This window comes from Blennius ocellaris (genome assembly GCF_963422515.1).
Source record: "Blennius ocellaris genome assembly, chromosome: 7".
In the NCBI taxonomy this organism is placed as follows: Eukaryota; Metazoa; Chordata; class Actinopteri; order Blenniiformes; family Blenniidae; genus Blennius; species Blennius ocellaris.
This window is the reverse complement of record NC_137656.1, coordinates 3,498,948-3,521,196: the sequence shown is the minus strand read 5'-3', so window position 1 is coordinate 3,521,196 and position 22,249 is coordinate 3,498,948. Positions and strand designations below refer to the sequence as shown.

The following is a 22,249-nucleotide window of genomic DNA, read 5'->3' as shown; positions in this document are numbered from 1 at the left end:
TGGCTCATTGTGCGTCGCGCGGGCGGCGGTGTCTCTTTAAGAAGGAGGTGCGCAGCGCGGCGATGACGCAGGAGCGGCCGTGAAAAGATGCTTGAAAACTCGGGGTCGGAGGCAGCGTGCGCGGCGGCTGCAGACGGAGCGCGAGCGCGGTGCCAGCGGCTCACGGGAGAGGCTGCAGCCAGGTCCGGGACGCTGCGGAGACGCGCTCCATGCGCTGGACGTTGCGCGCGGGTCCGCTGCTTTCACTTCTTGGCCAGTGAGCGGCTGACGGCGCGCGTCGCGGTGCGGTGCGGTGCGGTGCGGCGCGGCGGAGCGGTTTGTGCGCGCGGCTGCAGGAGCGCTGCCGTGTGGAGACAAGTTGGAGAAAGACGAGCATTGAGGGACGCCACCAGCGGGACTTCACGATGCCGGACCTCGCGTCGCTGTGCGTCCGCGTCGCGCTGCTCCTGAGCCCCGTCCTGACGCAGCCCATCGCGGAGGACATTGACGTGCTGGCGTTCCTGCCGCGGAACAACTCTTCCCTCTTCTCGCACGCCAGAGTCGCGCCGGCGATCCGTTACGCGCAGCGGCGGCTGCAGGCGGCCGGCGGCCAGTTCTCCGGCTTCCACTTCCACCTCCACTTCGAGGACTCGGACTGCGTCAACGACGCGCTCTTCACGCTGGTGGAGCGCTCGTGCGGCCAGAAACCGGACCTCATCCTGGGTCCGGTGTGCGAGTACGAGGCGGCCGCCGTGGTGCGGCTGGCGTCCCACTGGAGCATCCCGGTCATCTCGGCAGGTGCCCTTGCCACCGGCTTCCGGGACAAGAGGACCGAGTTCTCGCAGCTGACCCGCATCGCGCCGTCCTACGTGAAGATGGCAGAGACGTTCACCGCGATGTTCGAGCACTTCTCCTGGAGGAGCGCGCTGCTCGTCTTCGAGGACGACAAGCAGGAGCGCAACTGCTACTTCACCCTGGAGGGGGTCTACCACCTGATGACCGACTACCACATCAAGACCTACCAATTCTCCGAGGCGGACCCGCTCAGCGTGGACGACGTCCTGCAGAACGTCGTCGACACTGAAGGTAAAAGCAGCTTCGGTCTGTCGGAGGACAAACTTCATCCCATACACTCTCACACGTTGTCCAAGAAACATCATATGACCTTCAAACCTCCAGTAGATCCTTGTCAGGTGGATCAAACTTTCATAAAGGTCAAATAAGCTGAAAACATGATTCAACCTTTTAAAGCGCACAATTATTTCACACTTTGCGAGGGACTTCCTCACATTGTGGTGGAACAAGACTTTGCATTAACTTACCAAATAGTAATAAATGGATGATCAGGTGAAGGAAAGAAAGGTCTGGCCCCTAACGATCACCCCATTACCCCCACCACTCCAAACCTAAAATTCGAAGACTAAACCCACTAATAACCGAATCAAAAGCACTTTTACCAATAAAATACTCAATAAAATGAATTAAGAAATGGATTACTAAACTCTCCGGATAAAAATCAATCTGTCAGCTTCAATACATCCTGTTGAAAAGCTGAAGCATAAATGACATTGTAGACTCAAAGTCTGAAAGAATAAAATCAAACCTGTTTGGCTCTTCATCACACTGTTGGATAAAAAATTAATTTGATTCGGTCAAAATATGATGTTAAGTTCAGGCCAAGTCCTGCGATGAAGTCATCCTGGAAATGTCACCTGGAGGTGACTTCAGATTTTTCGTCAAAGCTGATTTCTATAGGAAAAAAAGTGTTTTTTATTTCTGTTATATTGTGAGTTTGTTATTATGGGCTTTTCTCATTGTCTCATATTTTCCACATGAAATGGCTAAAATGACCAGATTTGAAATAAATTTTCACACGCTTGATAAAAACTGATGAATAAATGATAAACAATTATTTTCACATATTGACACTGTAATAACTTGTATTGAGATATTAATTATCTCCTCATTGGAGGAAAATGGTTGAGCAGAATAACAAAAGGAATATTTCCACATTTTATTCTGTTCTTCCTGACCTCATGCTGCAGCCAATAAAGGAGCGTAGTTCAATGTGTAAGCCCCGCCCCCTTTCAGTTTAGAGAAAGGCTTTATTAACTACTGTCAATCACATCTGGGACACGCCCCCTCTATGTTAAGGCTCATGCTAAACTTGTAGCCAACAGCTAGTGCTGGTTAGTCACATTCACCAATTCACACCAGTGGAGGCAGCCGCCTCGTCCATCCATGTCGGGAGCCATTTGGGGTTCGGTGCCTTGCTCAAGGAAACTTCCAACCCTCCAATTGGGAGACAGTTGCTCTACCAACCGATCCACAGCCGCCAAACATGTTGTATTTCATTGGTCGCAGTCATCATCCACCCAGATCACGTCACCTCACACCGCAGAGGGGGCTCTTGTGTAAATGTGCAGATGTTATCTGTGGTAAAGTGCACCTGATAGGAGGGAATTAGTATTCCCAGCATGCTTTATGCTGCTGTGAGTTTCCAGCATGGATTTAGAGTGGGGTCCCCTGACGGTTCAGGTGTGGGGAGGTGGTCTCAGCGTGTCCCTTCACCGGCCCACCGGCAGACCGTCTGGCACATCCAACATGGATATGCAGTAATATAGAGCTGTCGAGAGATGACGGGACTGAAATGATTTTAGAGGGAAGACAGAGGCACTAACGGACACAAAAACTATAATGAGTCACACACACAAATAAACAAAAACTAAAGAAACAAACAAAATGTCCACTGAAAGACATGGATTTAACTACAAACGGTGCAGTATGACACAAAAAGAAACAAACAATGATGAGATGAAGAAAACAGACACAAAAAAACACTATCACACAGAAATAAACAAAAAAACACAGGACATCCACAAAAACGACTAAGAAGCACACAAAATTAAACAAAAAACAAATGCTTACGAGAACCACAAAAATACATTAAAAATAACACAAAAAGAAAGAAAATAACTACAGAACAGCAAAAAAACAGACTCAAAAAGCACAAAATCACACACAAAAGGCAACATATCTACAGAAAGGCTAATGAATCACATAGACGACACAAACATGAAATACAACAGACAAAAAACAGCTACAAAAACCACAATGTTACAGAAAAAGACACAACAAAATCACATGTTTACAAAAACAAACATGCCTCCAAGCCTCCAAAAGACACACAACAACTAATAAAAGATTAATGAATCACACAAAAATATACAAAACTCAACAAAATACAAAACATCCACAAAAACACAAATGAGTCACACAAAAATAACAAACAAATAATAACAATAAATAACTTCAGAAAAACACCAAATCACTGTAAGATGATATAAAACAGTACAAAATCACACAAAACAAAACATTCAAACACCTACCAAAAGACACAATATTACACAAAAGACACAGAACAATTGTGATCTTGAGGTTCGAGAAATGAGTTTGGTATCGGGGGGGGGGGGGGTTGCAGGTTCGAATCCCACTGTCGGTCACCGCTGTGGAGCCTGAGTGAGACTCCTGACCCTCAGCAGCTGTCCCGGGGCTGTAGAGAGTGGTAACCATGGGTATGGCGGGGTAGATTCATAGAAATCTACCCCGGCAGGTGCCCCGGGGGTGGAGAGAGGAGGAACTGTGAGCAGGACGAGGTCAAGTCAGAGAAATCATTTCCTAAAGGGATCAGTACTGTTGTTTTCACACGACGACACAAAGGCAGGGTAAGTGTGTTTCCATAGCAGCAGTGAGGCTGGAGCACACACACACACACGCACACGCACACGCACACGCACACGCACACGCACACGCACACACACACACACACACACACACACACACACACACACACACACACACACACACACACACACACACACACACACACACACACACACACACACGCACACACGTTTTGTGTTCATCCTTTCATCCCGGACCTGCTTCCCCTGGTTGTTGTTCACCTGCTCACGTTGACCTTATAAAACGCAGCAGTCGTTTCACACCTTCTGGATCCAGACTTTATATATAAAAAAAAATAGTCACGAATCCAATAACAGAAAGATTTGAAGCAGAGTGTGCGAGGTGTTGGGAGGATGGCTCAGAGTGTCGGTGATCCACATTAATCAGCCCAAGTTGTATTTCCATGTGGAAGTTGAGGGAGAGAGAGCCGGTCGGGATGCTCTCCAAAACAGATCGGCAGTGTTGAATCTTTGCTGTGCCTCATTAACTGCCACCAATCAGGTCCTTGTTTAATTTAATAGGGAGAAAAATGGAAATAAAAGTTGTAATCCCTCTGTTTCACCAGGTGGTACTCCTTAAGAAAACAAGCCTTAAGAAATTCGAATTCCATTCGCCTTCCAATACCTTTCAACATCTGCTGGAAATGAAACATTTTAAAATTACTCGTATAATTGGGATTGATTTATGAGGTATTCATATCAGGAACTATCTGCAGGTATGTTCATGTAAAAAAGTGCTAATGGTGCATCTTTAATGAAAATCGACTCTACAAAGTGAATTATAATCATAGACAATCCCCTACAGATTTATCAGCTTTTTTTTGTTTTTTTTGTTCCTGGACGATAACAGAAACATGGTGGATGTGCAGCACAGTAACGTGTAAGAAGACATTCTAGGGTCGTAGAACTTAAGGTGGTCATGAAACTTCCAACAGTATTTCCCCTCCAGAGTCAGTTCTCAGTCAGTTTATCTCTTGTGGACTTGTGAAGGACAAAAACTAGGCGCGACAAGTTAAAAGTACAAACCTGATAAACTTAATGCAGAATGCAAAAAAGCAGAATCGCTGAAATTGCTTGTCTTCCACTTTTGAACAGATATTAGCTTTACTTACCTATTTTCTGGACTATATGTCCCTTTTTTTAGTTATTTGACTGTCCATGCAATGTATGCTGAAGAAGCAGCTTATGATATGATAAATTATACCAGTAAATACCGTTGGGGACCACTAGATGTCCCTGTATGACCATGGAAAGCTGCTACAATACCAGAGAAAATGTATTAATAATTAATTACGACTGAGCAAGAAAAATATCTCCAAAAATGAAAATCTACAAAGAAAAATATACTGAAACATTATATATAGAAAGACATTTTTGAAGCATACATTGTTATATAAGAAAATAATATCAAATGTGGAATCAGGTGTGGACATTGAAAATGAGTGCGGCTTGAATATGCTTATTTTTTTAACGGATGCAACTCACTGTCTGGAAAATACGTTTAATCTCGATTAAACTTGCTCTTCTTTAATATTAGAATGATGAATTTAAACTCTTGTGTTTGAATGAATGAGAGTGATGGAAACATAATCAAACAGTTGATTTAACAGTTTGAGACCTCATGATATTGTAATAAATTACATATTGTGCAGCCCAACTACGACAGTCATTTCCTGACTGAGTGTCTTGAAACGGCCCTGACCCCCCCCCCACCCGCTGCAGATTTATCAACAGTACCGTTTTTTTTTTTTTTTTCTGGTTTTGATTGTGTGTGTGTTGTTTTTTTTTTTCTCCCAGAGTTTGTATGTTTGTGTGTGTTTGTTGGGATCGGCCCGGCAGGTTCAGAGAACAGTCACATCCTTCCTGCCACATCGTGTCCTCTTGTGTGCGTCTCTTCATTGATAAACGGAGCGCAGGACAAAGGCTTCACCCCGTTCTCAAAATAGACCCAAATTTCCTCAAAAGGTCTCAATAAAGGCACGGAGCTGTGTAGCAGGGGGAGGGGGGGGGGGGGGAGGGGGGTGATGGGGAGGGTGAGTCGCCTGGCGATTGAATTGCAGGTGATTGGGTTTCTGTGGGCAGTTTGATGTTATCAGAGCGACAGCAGACGGAAACACAGGCGATGTTGTGTTGAGTCACGTCGTCGGCTCGTCAGCCAGGCTTCGTGTTTCTGCCCCGTTTATCACAGTTTATAGGATATTGAAGTTGTTTCCGATTGGCTGAGCACGTCACCCTGAACCTGCCCGAGTGCGAGGACCGGCAGCTTTAAGACGTACTCAGAAACTGTGTCGAAAAGAAACATAATCACAAGTCATTTCTGGATGTGAAAACTGTAGTAAAGTGTTGTTTTCAGCACAAAGCAGCTCTGTTGTCATTTCACCCGCTCCTCCTGACAACAACATGAGAGATTCGTCATTAGCATTCGCGGTAGCCTGTGTCCACAGTAAGGCTAAATAGAAGTTCACGTAACTATCCATGAGGTGTCTGCTTGTTTATGCTTATGTTGTCATAAGTATGATCTACTGACGACAAATCGTGTCTTTAAGAGAAACTTTCATCCAGATTACAGAGCATCTTCCTTCAGTAACATCCAGATTATAGAGCGAGAGAGGAAAGTGTCTTCCTCAATCTCACTAAGATTATTTATAATTCTGAATTGAATCTCAGATTTCTCCACACTGGGAGTCAGTTTCACTCCGAAAACGGCGGCTTCGTGTGGACGGAATAACCATTTGAGGGAAAACATTTACAGATTTGCATTGAGTGTTTACTGTCCAGTACGAGGTGAAGTGTCGTGGCACACTTGGAGATTACCTGAAACATTTAATTTATTTAAAATGGAAATTACTTTGAAGAAACATCCAAACAAACTTGAGTTTTAATTATCATGTATACAGCTCAAAGTAGAGAAGCAGAATACTGAAAGTGATACAGTAAAGCAGACCAATCACAGCTCTTGTGGGACTATAAACTAGGCTTTAGCCTCAAGATAGACTTCTAATTTGAAAACCTATCATTTAATCAACACATTTAAAATGAAAATAATGGTTATTTTGTATGAAGACCTTGAATCATATTTAAAGGTATTGAGTAATATTACACTGAAGACAAACTGCATTGACTCACTACTGCCACCTGATGTAAGGGAGTGGCATCACTGAACTTTTGAAGCAAATTCTCCCCAATCCTGCAAAACAACTACCTGTCAACTCTTTGTGTAAAGACTTGGAAATTAGTATGTGTGTGTGTGTTTGTGTCTGATAAGCACACACACGTCCAGCTTCCTGAGGAAGACCAGCCGACTCCCCGAGTTTCCTCTGAGCCGGATGTTGTCTCTTATGTAATCTCTCGCAGGTTATCAGACTCATTATCGCATCACACCGCCTCTTTCTCCGGGGGTCTTTAGAGTTGTGCTCGCCGAAACGTTGCTAATGAAGGCTACCTCAGGTCTGGTGCTCACAGGCCTTCTGGTTGAGCGGCGCTGAGCCGTCTCATGTGGTGTCTGATGTGCCTCTGGTGGGGGTCCGGCCTCAGGCTGCAGACGACTGTGAGGTTTGACTGAAAGAGTCCTGCAGGTCCTCCTCCTGAACAAGTCGGTCATGTGAGCTTGCATTATTTTTCAACCTGCTCTGTTCCATTTTCGTCACGGCTCCTCATGCTGGTCTCCACCCTGCTGCCTTCTCTTCTTCACCTGAACTCTTCCCAACTCTTCATCTCATTCACACATATGTATCTTGTCTTGTCTCCACTGAAGATGTGTCTCGTCTCCTCTGCAGACGTCCACGTGAAGCTCAGAGCTCCATCCGATCACAAGCTAACAAACAGAGAAACGATATCGTTGACCATCAGATCGTTCTCGTCTCGTCTGTTCCTCGTCATTCAGAGTAAATCACACACAGACTGAAGGTTCGATCTCTTCATCAGGATCCCAGTCCACCAGGCACAAACAGTTTTACTCGATATAGTACCTACGATGTTGACGACTAAGTAACAGCGAGAGTCTTATTCTAATGAAAATATGCTGGATTTCCGGGTGACAGCTCCATGTCCGCCTCATAAAGTCAAACCCTGCAAAATTCCCTGAATGTTCTGAATGTCCTCAGTAGGCCCCAGTTGTCCCCCAGCAGTCCTCGGTACTCGTGTTTGGTTTTATCAACCTGAAACAGAACAGGTACTTCATGCCGCCTCTGCACCGTGAAGATAAACACCATTTTTACGATGGAGCCGACAAGAGTGGTTGTAAATTTCACTACCTCACACACTCCAGTGTGTGTGTGTGTGTGTGTGTGTGTGTGTGTGTGGTTTTCAATGATTCAGGTGGCTCTGACCTCCAAATGAAAAGTTTTATATAATCCTGAAAAGGCTTGACTTTTTATTGAGTTCACCTTCAACTTCACGAGTGTCCAAATTCCATATGCGGTGGATACACCGGCTCATCATCATCATCACCATTATCATCATCATCATCATCATCATCATCATCATCATCATCACAGCCCCTGTTCAGCAGGCCTGCAGAAGCATCGCCGCAGGCTGTGCATGTTTAATCACATCAGGGACAGACGTGGTGACGCAAAAGATCCAGTTTCACTCCAACCCAAACACACACATCAATTTAGTTTTGACGGTGGAGCCGTTAGCATTAGCGTCTGCGGTCATCACACTGTTTCTAATCTTGATCAGAGGACAAAGATTCGTAGATTATCCGCTGTTACTGCGGAGGGAAGGCGACTTCTGTGGTGCAATATGTTGAATATCACCAACGACTGCACATGTTAACATTACAGCTAATAAGTGTTAGCTCGAGCTAGCATTACTTCCTGTCTGTTTGACTTCTTCTCCGGAAGAAATGTCTGAGTGAAGACTCTACACACTGCTGGCATGTGGTCAAAGGTGGAATAGATTTAACTCACTCTGCACGAAAAGTTATAAAACGTAATTTTTTTCTCTTTATTCATACGGTTTTATACACTGACTGCCTATTGAGAAATAATGGAGTTTGTCTTTTTTGTTTTCCAATTACATGATGAATGAATGTGTTACTTTGTTAAATGAGTTGAGTTACTGACCCGTCCATCCATCCATGTTGGTTCCCTCTTAGTCTGTATCGGCTCATGGTGGCAGTATAGAGGTCAAACTGGTCCAGACACATCTGTCTCCGCCAACTTCCTTCAGTTCTTCTGACGTGACTCAACATTTCTCTTCAACCAAACCACAACTGCTTAAAAGAGAGCCAAAAATGGTTAAAAAGCTAAAATGTCAACATTTTCAAAACCCCCCACTAAAATAACAATCTTATAAAATCACGTCTGAAAACAGCTGAAAATGTAATGAAATATTTCCCATCCCAAATTGGATACAATTTACAAATTTGCATTCATGAAGTTTCAATTATAATTGATTATTATCATCAAAACTATACGTGAGAAGGTATGAGCTTCGTGAGCCACATTTTAAAGTTTCACCCTGTTTTGCGGCTCCGCTTAAATTTGACTTGGCGGAAAAATCACGAAACGGCACTTTTGGTCATAAAGATTTGCAGACCCCTGTTTTAAGGAACTCTACAACTACATGGTTCCTCGCGTTTCAAAATAAAAGACCCTCTTCATTGTGCCGCAGGTTTTTTAATCGCATCAATTGAAAACTGTTCCCACGAGCGAAGAGCAGCGAGGGAATCTTCTGCCCACGGTGGCTCCATGTGTGACGACCGTCCGGAGTCCGGCCTCAGCAGGACAACACCAAACCTTTAATCTGCTCCAACCTCAGCAGTCGCCTTCATTTGCATGTATTCCTGCTCTCGCTTTTTTATTATTTTTTTTCCTTCTTCTTCTTCACCTTAACAGGCAGCATGCAGCTCCTCAAGTACACTGTGGGCACTCAGTGAGCGCGCCATGTGCTTTTGCCCCATTCCTGAGTTAATTTGTAACCCCGCAGCAAAAAAAAAGGAAAAATCCAGGAGTTTTTTTCGGAAATGTTGCTGGCTGCTCACGCTGAACCGGTGGAACGGCCTGCCGGGCACACACAGGGCCGGTAGTGTGTGCGTGCAGTATGTGTGTGCAGTAATTAAAGGCTGCCATAGTGCTGCTGGCAGCACTGAGGTGAAGTTTGTCCCACTGACTCGGGGGGGGATTTCAGGAGGTGTGTTGAAGTGACGGAGCTGTGAGGAATGTTCCAGCGAGACTCTGAATTATTAACTCAGACGCTTGGTTTTTTTTTTGGGGGGGGGGGGGGGGGGGGGGGGGGGGTTGTTGTTGTTGTTTGTGAGTTGATTTATTTTTAATCGCCGGGATACCGAGAAGGAAAGTTTCTACATGACTGTGAAATCCAGTATTTTACATGTCAGTGCGGAGAGGAGGTGGGGTGGATAACAGGAGGGGGTATCTCTCCCTCGGAGGTCCTGACCTGCCTTCACTTTGTGTTTTCATTACATCTCTGCTCTTGTGAAAGCTGCATTCTTGTGGTGCATAAATAAAGGTTCGATATGACTGTTATGATTGGATTTCCATCCCCGCTACCCCAGTTGGCAGCGTCTTTCTGACCGTCTTTCACGCTGATTCGCACATTTTTGGAAGCACGTGGCTAAATAAAGGAGGAATTCCAGCTATGGAGGGCATCTGTGCTCCAGTCAACCTTTAAAAATCACCTTTAAACAAGGGCTGCAACAAATTTTTATTTTGGTAATTGAATAATCAGTTGAATATTTGTACGATTATTTCATTGATCTTTTTTTTTTTTCTTTCCAAAATCATTTGCTTCACAGGGATGGAATTGAGCCTCTTGGACCTTTTTGTTTAGTCTTTATTTACACAGGTAAGCTATTTAGGAACACGTTTTCATGAAGAAAAATACAAGAGAATTTTGCATTTTATTTAAATCATTTCTGTGAAGTAGCTTAAAATGAACCCAATAAGCTCAATGAGAAATAATTGGACACAAATATAAACTGCACTCTCAACCTCGTCTCAGTTTGCAGGTCGCACGTCCCACTCTGGATGACTTATCGTCAAGTTTTCTCTTTCCTCACGTTTCTTGGACCTTTCGGGAGTCGTCTCCGCCGTCTTTCTGAAAGCATTGACTGTACTGCGGTGCAGGTGATGCAAAACAAGGCCAACTGTTGGCTATTGGCTGCTTCTCCTGCTGTGCTGGAAGACCGCAGCAACAGGTGGCTCATTACTGCCACACTGTGGCAGCTGCCAGTACAGATTGGCTGAAATTTCAAGTAACAAAACGTATTTATGGTAAGAAATATTAATCACAAACTAATCAATGACTAAATTAGTTGACGACTATTTTAATCGATTAAATACATTAATTGTTTCAGCCCTAGACTAAACAATCATACTTTATTTATCATTTTTGGGGAAAATTGTGTTTCTGCATTGATCCATCCAACTTCGAGGATGAGGTGGGCAGCCAGATGAGGATACACCAGGGAGCTGATGGGGGGGGGTCAAGGGTCGTGCTCAGGAACTCACAGTGGTGACCTGTGAACTCCCATTTCCTTTTTAAAACTCGTCTTAAAACCCATTTTTATTCTTTGGCTTTTACCTCAGCGTGAGACTCTGCTCTGGTTTTAGTGCCTTCGTTTTTTTTATTGTTTTAACCTTTTATGTTTTGTTTATTGTTTTACCATCTGATTGTTTTTATTGCTTAACTTTTTTTTAATTGTTTTTATTGTTTTAATGTTTTTATTTTGCCTCTTATATTTTTATTTCAATGTACAGCACTTTGTCTCAGCTACGGCTGCTTAAAGCGCTTTATAAATAAAGTTGAGTTGAGTTGAGTTTAACAAACATTTCCTTTAACAAACAATTTATACAGTAACATGATCGGAACTCATCCCTCGCCGTCATTATATCTTCTAATGTCAATGAAGGATGTGGAGAAGAAGTCGGCTAAACGAATCCACCTGCAGCAGAAATGTGGCTCATTTAAGGTTGTTTTATGCTTCATGTGCGGAATCAGCATGAGAGAACTTGTGTGCCATTTGAACGCAGCTCCTGCTCCCAAACTGCAGGGGGTAGTGCATCGTAAACACACTTCCACCACAGCATTAAATTAGAACAGAAGAAGTAGAAGTCTTCTCTTTGACACCAGCAGGTGATCCTGCAAGTGGAGAGCAGAGCGGAGCGTTCAATGATTGTTTCAAATAAGATTTTCCCTCTGTTGAAATCGAACACAAATTGACATCTGAGTCAACTCTTGTGTTTTCAGTGTGGGAGTGCAACTTTATGCTTCTTGTGTCTTTATAACCAAGTATTCAATCCTCCTCTTCATCTACGTCTCCATCTGTGTAGTCAGAAAAATTTGGAGGTGCATTGAACAGTGATGTCTGCATGAATATCCGCCACACAGAGGGGTGTTGTGGCTGAAATAACTTGATTTGGCTGCACGGAGCCGTGGACGTGTCAAGCATAAACCAGCCTTTAGTCCCACTGAACCAGTGTGGTTTGTCTGAATGTTTAACCTGCAGTAACCACATGAATCCAACACTTTAACCTGCACTAACCACATGAAGCAACTTCAACCTGCACCGACCACATGATTCCAACACTTTAACCTGCAGTAACCACATGAAACCAACACTTTGGGCATCAACCTCAACCAACAACACTGTTGCTGCTACTTATCCGCACTCAGGCGAGTTTGACATGTTGAAGGTCTGAAAAGGTAACACAGCTCCTCACCACAATGAGCTCAGCGATCTGCTTCATTTCACTTGTTGGGACTTTAAATCTTGAAGAAACTGTTAGAACATACAGACAGTTTTGTCTTCTGAGTCATATAGCGAGAGACTGAGTAATAAAGTAAATCAACAGCTTTTGTGACTGGGATTGAACGATTGATTTTGAAGATTTTGAAAGGAGTAAACTTGTAATGTAATGTGTAATGTACTAACGCTGACCGCTCCTCCTCCTGCAGTGGTCATCATGTGCATGGCTGCAGATCAGATCCGGGAGCTGATGCTGGCCGTACACAGGCGACAGCTGACCGACGGATCGTGCATGTTCTTTAACGTGGAGCTCTTCAACGCCTCCTCGTACGGTGCGTTCAGGCTTTTATCTCACACTCATATCTTATCATGTTCAAACGCTCTCAGCATTCATTCAGAGCAGAGGAAGAAGCTCCTCTATTGGGACTCCACTGTAAGCTATACTTAAAACATTGAATTTAAAAGTGATTTATTTTAACATTAACAAACATTTACACATTAGCATTTATAACTATGGCAACAACAGGCTGTAATAAAATATCTGTAAATAAAACAAACTACATCATGTTATATTTCACATAAAAATAATGATGATGATGATGATTCTAATTCTTCTTCTTCTTCTTCTTCTAAAAATGAATATCAATTTATTTAAATGAAGACGTAATACAATTGTATGAAGATGTCAGCAAGCTGAAAAATGAATGCGTGAATTAATAAATTAATGAATGAAAGGACAATTGTATTAAATAATTTGACAAAAAAAACAATGCATTAATCAAAATAGCAAATTATTTAATCAAATATTTCTGAAATACTCAAAATAAAAGAATTAATTAGTAGATTGAATTTATAAATAAATAATAACACACACAAATGACTTAAATACAAGGATTAAACAAGCAAACAATGGAAAAACAATTGAAAAAATAAGTTTGATAAAGCAAACAGACAAATGGATCCATAAATTAATAGGAAGAATTTAAATAACTACTGGATTAACTAACCTATTGAATAATTTAAAATAATAATGCCCTCCAATCTGTCAATACATGAACAAGTGAACAATTAATAATTAAAACATTTGACTAAGGTTATCGTTCAGGAGGTCATTTACCATCCGTTATGCTCACTGTGCCTGTTTCTGCCCCTGTTGAATGAAATCTCAGGAAACGGCTCGTGGAGGAGAGGAGATAAGTACGACAGCGACGCCCGGCAGGCCTTCGCCTCCCTGAACACCGTCACTCTGCTCAAGACGCTCAAACCCGAGTTCGAGAAATTCTCCATCGAAATGTCCAAGTCCTCCGAGGAAAGCGGAGTAAACGACTGCCAAGACTGCGGAAATGTTTGTAAATTGTTATCAATGTTCCAACACTGGTAAAGAAGAAAAAACATTCCTGATACGTCCGCTGAACGCTCTCGTCTTTTCAACCTCCTCTTTCCCTTCAGGTCAACATGTTCATGGAGGGATTCCATGACGCCATGCTGCTGTACGCCATCGCCCTGCATGAAGCCATGAAGAACGGATACAGCAAGAAGAACGGCACGGAGATCACGTCGCGCATGTGGAACAGGACGTTCGAAGGTGAAACACATTCATCCAGAACTTTTTTTTTTTATTTCGCAGCTCGTATATTTATTAGCTGACAAACAAAAACCTTTATAATCCAAAATATATTTTTTTTAATAACAGCAAACAAAGCACAAGTCAAAAAATGTGGTACAATACAGCAAATGTTCAACCAACCAACTAACCAACCAATCATAGTATACACTAACCAACCAATCAATGAACCAAATTTAGTATAAATAAACCAAGCAACTAACCAACAAACAATAGTTTAAACTAACCCACACACCAACCAATCAAAGGGAATGTAACAAACCAACCAATCAACCAAGGACAGTATAAACTAACCAACCAATCAGCCATAGCATAAACTAACCCACAAACCAAACCAACCAACCATAGTGAAAACCGACCGACCAATCCACCAATCAGACGTAGTGTAAATTAACCAACCAATCAAATATAGCATAAACTAACCCACAAACAAACCAGCCACAGTATAAACTAAACAATCAACCACAGTGTAAACTAACCCACAAATATTCCACAGCATAAACCAATAACAGTACAACCATAGTATGAACAAGCCAACGACTTCATGTAAAGTCTTCTGGAAACAAAGCTCCATTCGGTTTCATGTTAAGTTGAGCCAATCAGGATAAAGCATCCGTACCTGTTTGTATGGCAAATAATAATCACAGCAACATTTTTGTCAGGAGTGAAAAGTCTTCCTGTGAGTGGAAAACGGGTTTAAAAAAAAAGCAGGACCCTTCATGTTTCCAGGCAGCTTCAGAGTCCAGCTGATGTCGGAGTCAAGATTCAATTGTCAATGACGAGGACGGCTGTGTCCATATGTTATACCGTTGAAGGAGTGAAATCTTTTTTTTTGAATCTCTTCATCTTTATAGCTGAACTGTGTTATTTTTTTTTTCATGGTTGCCAACAGGAATTGCTGGACAAGTCTCCATGGACGTCAACGGGGACAGAGACGGAGACTTCTCACTGATGGCAATGACCAACGTGGAAGCTGGAACCTACGAGGTAAGACACGACAAGCAGCCTTGTGATAGTGCTGGAAGTACTTGGTGATAATGGTAGAGTGTCTGATGACAATCCTACAAGTACATGATGATCACGTTGAAGATACCCAATAATAAAAACGGCAATATTATTAATAATAGTACTCAATGGCAATGCTAAAAGTATCTGATAATAACACTGAAGGTACTTTATGATAATACTGAAGAGACCTGATGATAATGCTGATGGTGTCTGATGATAATGCTTCATGACTCACTGCTCTGACTGACAGGTGGTGGCCAACTACTTCGGTGTGAATGGGACTTTTCAGCTGCTGCCGGCGTTCAACGTGGATCACTTCACCCTGAGAGGGAAACAGAAAACTCATCCAGACCCAGTGGACAAGTCATGTAACTACGTTCACTTCGGTTTTCACGATGAATCATAATCTACTTATTTTTTCTTACCAGTGATTATTCTTCCAAACAGGTGGACTCGGAGTCTCGGCTTTGACCGGCGTCATAGTCGGCGCTGTGCTAGGAACCGTAATGCTCATAGCCTTCTACTTCTTCAGGTATTAAAACAACTCGTGACGCCTTCTTTCTGCACTCCATCTCCGTGCAAACAGCGGGAAACACAGTATTTCTGAAACGCACCCGTAGAAATGGTCTATTTTGGCCTCTAGCACAGAAAACGAGGCCCTGTGGTCTTCTGGGAGGCTAGCTCGCGCGGCCATGGTAACGGCACCTCCGGATGTCGCCCCGGCGGTGGATCTAGTTTCGATTTTACCGTGTTTGGCGAGCTTACTTGTCATATTAGGAGCTGGTATGATGTTCTGGAAGCAGTGAATCCGTTAGCTGGTTAGCTCAGGAGCTAGATTCAGCCGAGTACATTGAAAAATATGGGAGAGCGTTGGAGAAGGGTCAGATTCAACCATTGATTTGTGGATATCTTGCATTTATCTTTCCAATTTCATAAGAGTCCTTTTTTCGCGACGGTCAATGCTTGTAACATAGAAACCGAAAGCGTTTTAAATGATGAGGCAGATGTAATAGTGAAGTATCTCCTAGTATTGTAATTGTTGGGCAGAGAAGCTATGTTGAGGCTGAATATCTCTCAAATCCTGCTCATGATCTCTTAAAGGTTTGCTTGCAAAGCCGAAATGGAACAACTGCCAACAGATGTGGGGCGCTAAACACAGTTCTGATAAGTGATGGTATACATTTGAACTGGGTCCGTCTCTCTCTGCAGAAAAAACTACCGGATCACCATCGAGCGCCGCTCGCACAGCGAAGAGTGCGACTCCGGGAAGCATCGTCAGCTGCGGGAAGACTCCATCAGATCCAACTTCTCGGCAGCGTAGCCGCCTCCCCGCGGAGAACCTCGCGTCTGAATGGGACCAAAGACTTTTACGGCGGTTGCCGTCGAAAACGAGACGTTCTGTGTTCGTATGCTTCAAATGTTTCGACTTATTATAACTCAGGACCGTTTTAATCAGTCACAAAGCACCACTCCACTCGGACTCACAAAGGTAAAAGATTGTACTGCGAAACGCTTGTGGTCGCGCTCGACTCGTCGAGGATTGTTCCAACCAGCTCGGGTGGCGGTCTGATGCAACCGCTTGATGTTGGAAGGAGCGAAGCAGAGCTGAAGGGATCCGGATCTAAACTCAGCACATAAAGTCAAGAAATGTGTGTTTGGTTGATTATTTCTGAGTTGTAAGGACGTTTCTTGATAATAGATTTCACACTGTTCGAAAGTCTTTATTCCACATTCAAATGGTGCCAGATGGGTAAGGAACATGCATTTGTGGGATGTGCAGCAGATCGGAGGGTTTGGGGTTGTGGTTAAGGATCTTCTCGACCAGTCAACAAAGAGATGATTCTGCCACCGACTCTTGTTTTTGGCGTGAAGGACTTCCATTAGTTGGGGGTATTTATCGGTTTAAGTTTCTAACATGTCAAAGAAACCCAGAAAAAGAGATTATAGCAACCCTCAAGGTGCTTTTATCCTATTGAAGTGGGCGTGTCCTACAGAGATTGTCTTCACCAGAAGGTTTCAATGAATTTCCTGAGTACTTCACTGTCCAACGGGTTATTTTTTAACAGTATTAAAGTATTTTGGGCAAAGTACTTTACACTGGAGTATTTATAACAAGACCAGTGTTTTTTGGCAAACCAGAGTATTTTAGGAAGTAACATACTTTATATTACAGTAATTTCAACAGTAATAGAGTATTTTTGGCAGTACAGAAGTTTTATTGAGATTCCCTATATTGTATACTATAATATTTCTGATAGTACGACAGTGTTATTTTTGACAGTTTTGTTTTGGTATTTTTGACATTACATACTGCATACCTTGATCTGTAAAACAGTACTGTTCAACAGCATTATAGTGCTTTCATCAGTTTTTTTCACAGTATTTTGATGTAGATACCATCTTAAAAGTATTTTTTGAGCTTCAATCCTCTAAAGTTCAAAGCCAGTTGAACAGAAGAGCCCACGTCCACAGCGCCGATGCTCGTCCCACAAATGCATGAGGCTCCAGTTGAAGTGGAAATAAACCAAGGATCCAGAAAGAAGTGACCAAACACGAAGGTCCCGCCTCAGTGCTGCGTTTCTGCCTATAAGCTACTGATATTAAGCTACTGATATTTGAAGGTTTTCACTTCCTCATAACCTTGCTGCTGTCCTGCAGCCTCCATACAAACCTTATTTATGAAGTCCTAATGGAGCACATTGCTCCGGCATTGGCTCACGTATCATCCCTTGTAATACCTTTAGATGGGCTCATTTATAGTATTTTCTTTTGAATTTCGTAGTGATGATCGGAGGCGCTGCCTGCCTGCAGAGAGAGCGATGGGTGGACTTCATGTTGGAATATTCTGTATTAATGAAAATAAATTATTCTCTAACAGTTTGTTGACAAGTGGCGATTGTGGTGGTTTTTGTTTATGAAAAGAATCGGCACATTTCAACATAAACAGGAAGAGACAGAAAGAGGGAAGGCCAGAGAGAGAGGGGGAGAGAGAACAGACTGAAGGGGAGAGAGGGCCAGAGAGATAGGGAGAAAGAACAGAATAAATGAGAGAGAAGAGATTAAATGAGAGAAAGAACAGACTATATGAGAAGGAACAGACTAAATGAGAGAAAGAACAGACTAAAGGAGAGAAAGAACAAACTAAATGAGAGATAGAACAGGCTAAAGCAGAGAGAGGGAGAGAACAGACAAAGGTAGAAAGAGGGAGAGAGAACAGACTAAAGAAGAGAAAGAGAACATACTAAATCAGAGCGGAAGAGAGAACAGACTGAAGGAGAGGGAGGGAGAGAGAACAGACTAAATGAGAGGGAGAGGGAGAGAGAACAGACTTAAGCAGAGAGAGAGGGGGAAAGGACAGATGAAAGGAGAGAGAGAGCAGACTAAAGGAGAGAGATAGGGAGCGAGAGAACAGACTAACGGAGAGACAGAAGGAGGGGCATGGAGATGGGGAGACAAGAGAACAGACTAAAGGAGAGAAAGAAAAGCAGAGAAGATGTGAGGAGAACAAGAGATCACAGATGTTGTACATGAAAAAGAATGGTGACAGGAAGTTGGCAGAAAAAAGGGGGCGGGGTCTATAAAAATGGGGTGGGAAGCTCAACCTTCCTGCACTGAGAAACACCTGAGTGAGAGCAGCTGCGCCCACCATTTGTTTGGTCTCTCAATTAGTCAGTTCACTCCCTAAAAAACACTTTTAAAAAACATAATCTTAAAGTGAATCTTCCATATTTGTTTTACCTCAGAGATTTAGACCTGATAAATATTTAAAATGTATCCAAGTGAGTGTCTGCAGCAGGGAGTCGAGACAGTTCCAGTTTGGAAAAGTATACTATTTCTGCTACATTGTTTTATGCCGTCTTGGTAAAATGTTACTTTGTAAAGTTTTCTTTTGTGCTCCTGTTTCTTTCAGTGTAGACGTAGAGACTCCAGTAAAGGAGCCAACCACTGCCCCCCCCCCCCCCCCCCCAAGACTCATAGGTTTAATACAAACTGATAATTAGTTTATGTGGGCCTCATGTGGATTTCTCCCTGAAGTTACTGAGGATTGCTGCGAGCAGGCAAATTTGAGTGTTTTATTTGGTTTTACTTGGTGATGAATTTGCATTTTATTGTATACTCTATGCCTCCCCATGAATCAGTTTAGCCCCACATCAGTTATTTCTTTTAATTGTTCCTTTATGTTTCAGTTAATTGATTAATTGCGATTCTTGCCCGATGGCTGATTTGTCTGAGATTTTAACCCTTTGTTGCCGCCAACATGAATGGAGGCAAGTGGTTTATTAATTTTTTATTTTTTTTTCTAAGTGTATTATTCCTGTTGAGCAGTCTCTGGTTCCCATTTATTCTGGGCCTTGTGCTTTTAATATCACCAGGTCATATATATACGGATAGCAGGAGGAGAACGAAGGCGTTCACAGATGTTCTACAGATAGCAGGACATGGGATGGTATCTCCCGTGTCCAGTCGTTTTGAGAGTGTCGGGGATCACTTCAGACTGCAGTGTGTGTTTCAGCGATGGAAAATGTTCTGTTTAGAAATCTGATGGAAAACTTCTGATGTTGATTTGAGTTTTTACTCGCGATTCGATTTGATTCACTGCTTTTTGACCTATAATCACAAATGGGGACTTCATCTATCTCTTTGTTTTTTGTCATTTCTTAAGATGACTTCGTTTTTTCAGCGGTTTGATGGAGCTTTAACTCCAGCTTCTTCATATGGTCATTTCTGTCAGGATGTCACATTCCATCAGTTTCTTTTCAATTTTTTTTAATATATATTGGGTAACTTCTGATCTTCACGTGTTGCCTGGTTGATTCCACTTCACATCGCTATTTTATTTGGATGTTTTCCTTTGGATTAGAGTGTATGTTATCCATCACGGACATCTTCTCCAGATGATATTACATCTGAACCGGGTTTTGAGAAGCTGTGGTATGCGTCTGAAAGGTCAACCCGCTGGGGTTCTTTTTGAGACATTCCTCATGCTTGGACAGGATGGATTATTTGGAGTGGGGCTCACGGAGGTGTTTGTTGGTGTACCGCCTGCAGGAGGTCAGCAGATCCTGTTTTAGACCCATAAAATCAGGCCTTCTGATAACAATCAGGCTCAGTTTAAGTGGGGGCTGTTTTTGGATTATTTTGACACCTCCAGCGTGCACGAGGCGGCTTTCTGCAGCAGGAAACTGCCTCGAAAACAATCCTTTCTCCCTGCAGACCACACGCGCATCAACACATCGCAGCTTTTGGAAAAAAATGTCCTTTAAACACTGAAAACAGCCTGCGCGGTCCTTGAATCTTTCACAAACGCTGAATTACATCTTTAGCATAAAAACGTGGTTAAAATAACTGAGCTACAGTGTGGCTAATGTCTAACAGAGACCTCGAACCCTGCATTTTTCACAGAACTCTGGTTCTTTACCGCACGGCTAACATGCAGATTATAGAGCATCTTCCTCCAACATGCATCCAGATTATAGAGCATCTTCCTCCCACTTGTCACAACTCAAGACTGGACCCAAACACAGACTCAGACCCAGGAGGTTATTTTGGGGAGTTTATTATAAAACAGTCTTCATTCATGCAGGTGAAGGTATCCAAAGGCAAAAGAGCAGGTAAAGAACAAGAAACGAAGTCCAAACACGACAGGTGAGTCACAATCAAACAGGAAGTGAGACGCCGATAAGTGGCGCTGACCAGACCTGGCACCACCAACTGATGGAACGTTCAGATTTTAGAGCATATTCCTCCCACAATCTGATGTCATTTGAGCTGAACTTAATGAATGAACATGTGAAATGTGAACATTATTCAAACAAGACCTTTACAGTATAACAGTTTCTAGTAAATAATGAAGTATTAATATCCAGGCTGTTGCTCAGCACTGGTTTTATGAATGGAGTGTTGCTCCATGACACTAACTCAGCCTGTCAATAACATCTTTCCTGCACAGTAGCTGCAGGTCTGCAGTGCTGCGGGCACTATATACATTTAAATATCAATGCATGTATGCAGACAATGTGCTGGTTTTAAAGTGTGTTGCAGTGTGTTGGCGGTCAGAGGAAGAGGTGGCGCGGGCCTGAACCTGCGTCCGGGTCACACGCTCACTGCAGAGCAGAGAGGAACACCAGCCAGGCCTCCATCAGCGTCTGTGCTGACGGAGACTTCCTGAGAGCTCCGAAAAATCACTCTTTGTTTGTTTGTGCTCGCTCAGTTTGTGCAGCACCTGCAACGTTACAACCAGACTGTGACATGATGAAAATTTAAATCATCCAAATTTAAAAGGACTTGCGAGTGGAATCGAGCCATCAACATTTTTTGAACAGCATTAAAGAGATGATGTATTCTAGATCACATGTATACTCTTGTAATACAAAATAATCAGGTGACTGCACTTCATCGGCAAAATAAAATCATGAGTACAAATAACAGATATAACAGAGACTGCAAGAAAATCATTATGTTTTCAGAAAAGGTAAACCTGCCCTGACACACAAATGAATGAGGTGGAAAGGACTTCAATGACTTCTTATGAGGAAAAATGTATTTTGTTGTGTTTGTTGTGTTGAGAAAAAACCTCCTGTGTATGTTTTTTCTCAAACATGAAGTTATACCAGTTACGACACTATCATCTGTATACATCGAGAACATTTGGACTGTTTTCTACTTTTACACCAAAGTTTTTACCAATTTTGTTCACATTTTAGAGTCAATTGAACCAAATTTTAAGCAAACCTTTCAACTTGCTGCGAGCTTTGGACAGTTTGCAGAAGGGTTCAACTTTATATATATAAAGTTGAAATGAATTCATTTGAACTAAAATAAGTTCATGCCTGTAGTTTTTTTTAACACGTCATACGACACCAGATTATGGTTCTGATGATGTCAAAAACATTTATTACAAATTGTCTTGCAGGAAAACAAGAATGCAAAATACAATGGTTTTATAATGGTGTAAAGCAGGTTTTATAATTTTTTTTTTAGTGATAGTTTTGGACTTAGTTTAGTTTAAGTCTTATGCTGATTTCAGACTTGTTTTCTGATGTTTCATGATTTTAGATATTAAGTTAACTTCATACTGCCTGCAGGCTTGTTTTTCTTTCTACTGGTTTGAAGACTGTTCTGAACTTGATTGTTTAGTTGGAGGTTATCTTTGGACCCTTCACAGGCTGGCTTCAGATTTGT

The 22,249-nt window shown here is 42.5% G+C and overlaps 1 protein-coding gene across 1 annotated transcript; it reads left to right on the top strand.

Moving 5' to 3' along the window:
* Nucleotides 1-161: 161 nt before the first annotated feature.
* Nucleotides 162-17,947, top strand: npr3 (natriuretic peptide receptor 3). The gene is made up of 8 exons (XM_080499096.1): nucleotides 162-1,065; nucleotides 12,645-12,767; nucleotides 13,605-13,780; nucleotides 13,885-14,020; nucleotides 14,952-15,046; nucleotides 15,318-15,435; nucleotides 15,515-15,599; nucleotides 16,277-17,947. Exons 1-8 carry the CDS (start codon nucleotides 405-407, stop codon nucleotides 16,386-16,388), a joined length of 1,506 nt encoding a protein of 501 aa, XP_080355222.1. The 5' UTR covers nucleotides 162-404; the 3' UTR covers nucleotides 16,389-17,947.
* Nucleotides 17,948-22,249: the final 4,302 nt, after the last annotated feature.

Excerpts from the sequence above, each read along its gene's own strand:
- npr3 (XM_080499096.1), top strand. The coding sequence starts at position 405 with ATGCCGGACCTCGCGTCGCTGTGCGTCCGCGTCGCGCTGCTCCTGAGC. Across the intron at positions 15,047-15,317 it reads TGGAAGCTGGAACCTACGAG|GTGGTGGCCAACTACTTCGG; the intron begins GTAAGACACGAC and ends TCTGACTGACAG. Across the intron at positions 15,600-16,276 it reads ATAGCCTTCTACTTCTTCAG|AAAAAACTACCGGATCACCA; the intron begins GTATTAAAACAA and ends CTCTCTCTGCAG.